The 6,431-nt window shown below is 45.9% G+C and overlaps 1 protein-coding gene across 2 annotated transcripts in view; it reads left to right on the top strand.

Moving 5' to 3' along the window:
- PGM3 (phosphoglucomutase 3) overlaps positions 1-6,431 on the top strand; it is a 22,549-nt gene that overhangs the window by 13,562 nt on the left and 2,556 nt on the right. For both annotated transcript variants that reach the window (XM_003801305.3, XM_023507782.1), the window contains exons 9-11: positions 1,850-1,948; positions 3,655-3,768; positions 5,581-5,703. In XM_003801305.3, the coding sequence (XP_003801353.1) occupies positions 1,850-1,948; positions 3,655-3,768; positions 5,581-5,703 (336 nt within the window). The remainder of the gene's footprint in view (positions 1-1,849; positions 1,949-3,654; positions 3,769-5,580; positions 5,704-6,431) is intronic.

Consider the following 6,431-nt stretch of genomic DNA (forward strand, 5'->3'; position numbering starts at 1 on the left):
ATCTCCATTGCTGGTCAGCTTTTATCGTTGTGCCCAAGATGTGCCCAAGATGGCGCCCTGGCCGCCAGTGAGCCTCACTGAAGTTTGGTCAAGGACAGCATCTCCGTTGCTGGTCAGCTTTTATCCCTGGATGCACCTGCTGCTCTGTTTCTGCGTCTCTGGTGCCCTGCCTAGAACTGCGTCACAGTCTAGCTCAAGCTGTTGAGTGGTAAAGCTGTTTTCTTACTCTGTGTCTGTGAGTTTTCTGGGTAGTAGGAGGCTGTGTTTCTGGTAATCTCCCTGGCGTCTACCAGGTAAGCACACTTGGTACCACACAAACTGCTCTGAGAGGGGGGCTCCGGACACAGCGGGAACCCTGTTTATCGTCATTCCTTTTCTAACTGGGGTTGTATTTTTCCAACCTTTGTGCTACTCCCTTTAAATTCTAACTTTTTTTGGTTTTGTTTTGTTTTGTAGTTTTTGGCTGGGGCTGGATTTGAACCCACCACCTCTGGCATATGGGGCCGGCACCCTACTCCTTTGAGCCACAGGCGCTGCCCTAACTTTTTTTTTTTTAAAAACTAGATTTGGTTACCTCTTCATTCTCTATAAAGCAGGAATTACAGTCAGATTCCTGCGGGACCTGTACAGGATGAGGGAGTGAATACCCAGGCCGGCAGCTGTCTGCTTTAGTCCCATTTCTTCAAGAGAAGCCAGAAATCTGCATTTTCTTTTTCTTTGAGACAGAGCCTCAAGCTATCACCTGGGTAGAGTGCTGTGCCGTCACAGGTCACAGCAACCTCAAACTCCTGGGTTTAAGCGATCCTCTTGCCTCAGCCTCCCGAGTAGCTGGGACTACAGGCACCCGCCACGACACACAGCTACTTTTTCATTGTAGTTATTGTTGTTTGGCAGGCCCAGGCTGGATTCAAACCCACCAGCTCTGGTGTATGTGGCTGGTGCCTTAGCTGCTTAAGCTATAGGCGCCACCAGAAATCTGAATTTTCATGTGAATTTCCTACTTTATAAGAAAGAAATAGTGGTTGGGCAAAACAACACATCTGGAGGCTGCTAGTTTTATGCCCTAATTTACTAATAAATATGTAGTTATTGTAAATTCATTCAAGGAGCCACATCTGGGGCCCGGCTGCCACCTTTCACAGGGGTTGGGTTATTTCACAATACTTCTGTTATTATTTTAGTATTTCAGTTCTTATAGGTAAAAACCCTTGCTCAATAAACTTAATCTGTCAGAGACCGTTCTTGTCCCCCTGCTCTCACAGAGGGAATGTGTGTGGCCCTGGCCAAGCCCCCTCATGCTGCTCTCCCCTGGGGTCTCCCATCCTTCAGCTGCCCCCAGAGCCTCCCACGCCTTTCCTTGCCCACTGCTGCTGGGTCAGCCACCCTCATCTCTTACTGGGATTAGTCTTAGAAAACCCTCCAACCTTCTGATCTGGGTTTGCCACTCGTTCTAAGCACAGCTTTACTGGATAGAGCAGTGCTCGTTTGTTTCTGTGGGTCTGTGGCTGTCTTCACACTGCAAGGGTGGAGTTACGTGACTGTGTCAGAGGCCACGTGACCTGAAAGCCTGAGATAGTTATCATCAGGCTGGTTACAGAAAGAGCCATTCTCCAGCCCAGAGCTGCACTCAGCTTTCTAACAATGTGTCACACGCCCACTTGTCATCGCTCATGGTCGTAAGGAGACCCCGTCTCCCTCCTTGCTTGGCTGCCCACTTTGTCCTTAATGCCCATCGTCCTCACTGGAGGAAGCACAGGTCTCATTACCTGTCATGTCCCTGCGATGCAGGTAGGTAGGAGACCTTTGTGTCCTGAGCAGCTGCTATTGTGTCCCCTCACGTGTGCCCCAGGTGCCCGTCTACTGCGCCAAGACAGGCGTCAAACACTTGCACCACAAGGCCCAGGAGTTCGACATTGGAGTGTACTTTGAGGCCAACGGACACGGCACGGTGAGTTTTCCCAGCACTTGTCCCGCCCTTCACTGGTGCTTTGGTGGAGGGACGAGACGCCCGGGGTGGCAGGCAGCATTCTGCTGTGTTGAGACGGCTGGATGGGGAGAGGGGACTGTCATTACCTTATGTATCCTGGTATGTTACAAAAACCATGGTTTTCTTTTGAATTGTTATGATTGTACCTTGAATTTGAAGAGATATACTAATTTTTTTCATAATTTGAGTGTTTTTTTCCAAGTAGATTGTGGATTCTTCAACTGGCTTTAGGCAGGAGTAGGGGAAGTTCAGTAGCTGTGGTAAAGTGAACAGTGTGGAAAGTTAATGAACAGGAGGAAGTGGGTTGAAGTTAACTAGTGATAAGCAGAGCAAGTATGTCACAGCCTTCTTGGCTGATAGAATATTTAAAACATTTTGAGACATAATTTACATAATGTTAAATGTAAAATGTAAATGTAAAATGTAATGTTAAATGTAAGTTTATGTAAAATTACATTTTAAGTGTATAATTAAGTGGGTTTTAGTAGATTGATACTACACCTCATTTCATAAGTAGACTTGAGGTGGCCGACAGAAAATTGCATTGAGGCCAGATTTTCCAATTAATTCAAAATTGGCTTCTGGAGGCTATAACTATAAAAAGGTGGAAAGTAATAAGTTCCTATAAAATACAATTAAAATATAATTCCAGTGATCTACTGAAGAGGTAGGTAGATGGTATTTTAAAGGGCATAGTAGTAAATATTTCAGACTCAGCAGGCTATAAGGTCTCCATTTCAATGGCTTAACTCTGCTAGTGTGGCAGAAATGAGTGGGTGTGGCTATGTTCCAGTAAAACTTTATAATGACAAGGCACCGAACTTGGTGTGGTGGCTTAGGCCTGTAAGTCCAGCATTTGGGAGTCTGAGGAAGGAGGATTGCTTGAACCCAGGAATTCAAGGTTACAGTGAGCTACGATTGATCCACTGTATTCCAGTATGACAGAGTGAGACATTGGAGTGTACTTTGAGGCCAACGGACACGGCACGGTGACAGAGTGAGACATTGTCTCAAAAAGCAAAACAAAACAAAACCAACCTGCCTCCCCAGTAGGTGACCAGCCTGTATCTTATTTTATCAACAAAAGTAAAGAATGTGTTTCCTTAGGTAGCTGAACACAGTGTGCCAGTCCTCCTCAGGTTGGGCCTCCAGAGGGCCAGAGAAAGAAGGCTGAGGCATTTGCAAATGGCACGCCCATCTCTAGGAACTGGCGTGCACGTACACTGTTTGCCCTACTTTGACAAATATGGATGCTCTTTCTAGTTTTGCGTAGCTCATGCCCTTAAGTTTTAGGGCCATAAAATTGTACTAGTTGCAATAAATTCTGTCCTTCAAAGTAAAAAAGATAGTCTTAAGTAACCTGGTCACACAGAACTGATTTAGCTGCTCACAAGACAGTAAGAGTTCACGGTCCATACTCAGCCATTGTCAAGATGCTGTTTTCTTTGTAACCTGCTGTTTAAATTTTGATAACTGGTTATATGATCTGCAGAGAAACTTCTTCCCCTAGTAATACAGTTTGGGTTCTGATTTGATCACAGCCTGGTTTCATATACTGTAAGGCTGTCACTATTTCCCCCTTGGGAAAAGGGGTCCAGCTGGAATGACAGTACTTGTGATGGGGCCTGGGTGGTGTTTTGAGAGTGATGATGAGTGCTTCTGTGCAGGTACTGTTCAGCACAAGTGTTGAAACAAAGATAAAACAACTAGCGGAAGAGCTAGAAGATGAGAAGAGAAAAGCTGCGAAGATACTTGGAAACATGATTGACTTGTTTAACCAGGTGAGAGCTGGTGGTGGGAAGCCTGGCTGCACCGTGTCCAGAAGGTGCACAGCAGGGCACGCACTGTGTGTGGCCCTCTGTGACGAGAGCGGCTCACTCCTTCTCTATGTCCTGTGTGTTCTGATTTTTTTCTAAACACAGTATTAATTTTTAATTACAAGCAGTTAATCAAAGGACAAAACCATGGAATTGGAGAAGCCTTGGTGCCTTCCTTAGCGCAGTGGCGTGTCAGTTGGCGTCCACGCTGAAGTGAACGACAGGGCACCTTTGCCCCTTTCCCGGCGTTTGGTACTGAGTAGCCTAGAATCAGAAGTGCAGCTAAGCAAAGTGTCGCTAGGTGTATGTATTTTAACCCATCTGTCTCAAGGAAATTAACTAAAAATAATTGGTTTTCTCTTTCACAGAGGACAAGTGTTCAGGGTCAGACAGCTGGGATTAAGGGCAGGATGGCTGTGGAAAACAGCATTCAGGACCGAGAGGCAGCTGGACAGGACAGAGCTGGACACGTGCTGGGCAGTCTGCACACGGTGTCCTCTCACCCCTCAGTGACACAGCGAGAGGGCTCATTTCACTTCCCCCTTTTAATGAAGAAACAAAGGCTAAGGGCTGCTGACTGGCAGTGTTCAGGTGCACCTCACACCAAAGTTCCTTCTCCTTGTTACCACGATGCTTGTCTCGGAAGGATCTGTCTGCATCTGTTCATCCACAGAAATGCTTCCTTTAACAATGCTGCCTGGGGTCAAGGCAAAGGGCAGCAGGAAAAGCTCAGGGCCCTCATCCAAAATGACTGGGACCAGAACTGTTGTAGATTCTGGATTTTTCTGATTTTGGAATATTTGCATATACACAGGGAGATATTTTGGGGAATGACACCCAAGCTTAAACATGAAATTCACTTGCATTTCATGTATACCTTACATACCATCAAGATAATTTTATACATTTTTTTTTTGGAGAGGCAGGGTCTTGCGCTCCGTTAACCAGGCTAGAGTATAGTGGTATGATCAGAGCTCACTGCAGCCTCAACTCTTGGGCTTAAGTGATCCTCCTGTCTCAGCCTCTTGAGTAGCTGGGACTATAGGCATGTACCAATGTGCCCAACTCAATTTCTTGGTTTTAGAGAAGGGTTCCTTGCTCAGGCTAGTCTCCGGCCCCTGGCCTCAAGCCACCTTCCACCCCAGCCTTCCAAGTTGCTGAGATCACAGGCATGAGCCATGAGCCACCATACCCGGTTATTCTTAATTTTATGTATGAGACAATATTTGTCTATAGTGAACCATCAGAAAGAAAAGAAGTCATTATGTCATCCTTTCTTGTGGGCAATTTATGGTTGTTCGGCATTACCACCATCCATGACTGAATTTATATGCTACTCATAAGCATTTTCTTATACTGATTCATGCAAAAACATACATACCTGGATGCATGGGGGAGGGTCGATTGCAGCTGAAGGTGGCTGGGTCATTCTTCCCTACGGAGCCCATTTTTTTTTTCTTTTAAGACATGGGGTCTTGCTCTGTTGCCCAGGCTGGAGTATGTTGGCTACTCACAGGCACAGTCGTAGTACACTATAGCCTTGCACTCCTGGCCATAAGTGGCCCTCCCACCACAGCCACCTACAGGCTCTTGTGTGCCTGCATTTTGACTATGACCTGCCACAGGAGGTCACACACGGAATTTTCCACTTGTGACTTCATGTTGAGACACAAAACAGTTTGGATTTGTGGAGAAGCTCAACCTGTACTCTGTAAAGACAGCATTCCCATCCGCAAGCTGCTTGCTGAGAGTGGCGTCTCATGTCGTGTCCCCTAGGCGGCCGGCGATGCCATTTCCGACATGCTGGTGGTCGAGGCCATCTTGGCTCTGAAGGGCTGGACCGTGCAGCAGTGGGACGCGCTCTACACAGACCTTCCAAACAGACAGCTCAAAGTTAAGGTGCGTACGAGGCTTCAGAGTAACGTTTCTGAATATCACCTAAGACCTGTTATCTCACTGAAAGTATTTCCTAAGTATGTTCTATTTCACTTCATACATACACAATATATGGAAAATAAGGGTAATAGCCAAGTATCTGGTTTCCAACTTTATTGTAATGATACAGTCTTCTTTAAAAAAAAAAGATTCTATTATGGAAAATTTAGAACATAAATGTAGAGAGAACAAAACAGTGAACTGCAACGTACCAGCTTCCACGGGCTGTAGCTGAGCCTTCCTCGTTCTCCGTACCTTCTCCCTGCAAAACCCACTTCAAGTGAAAGCACTGCCTCTGTTAGTTTTGGCTCTCAGAGCCCTTCCTGAGGCAGGTGCTAAGAAGTGAGACAGAATGTTCTTAAAAGGCATTTCAGATGAATTGCTAACAGACTCCGGTGCAGGTGTGTTCCAGCTGACACACTCAGAGTCCAATGGTGACAGACCATTAGAGACCCTGACTCGGAGTTCACAGGAAGGGCTGTGAGCGCTCGGGTTAGTTTGCAGCATATTTAGAAGATTCTTATCACAGTCCTCTTACAAATGTACCTACTTCTGTTACTTAAAATAGCTAAAATGATTTATTTGATCAGTGACTACCAAGGCCCATGGTATGGGCATGATGGTGAATTCAGCCACATGGCACTTCCTGGCTGTTACTTTACTGGTAAATGTAAGACTACAGAAATATCTTT

The sequence above is a fragment of the Otolemur garnettii genome, unplaced genomic scaffold, assembly GCF_000181295.1.
Source record: "Otolemur garnettii isolate 467f Iridium unplaced genomic scaffold, OtoGar3 scaffold00205, whole genome shotgun sequence".
Lineage (NCBI taxonomy): Eukaryota > Metazoa > Chordata > Mammalia > Primates > Galagidae > Otolemur > Otolemur garnettii.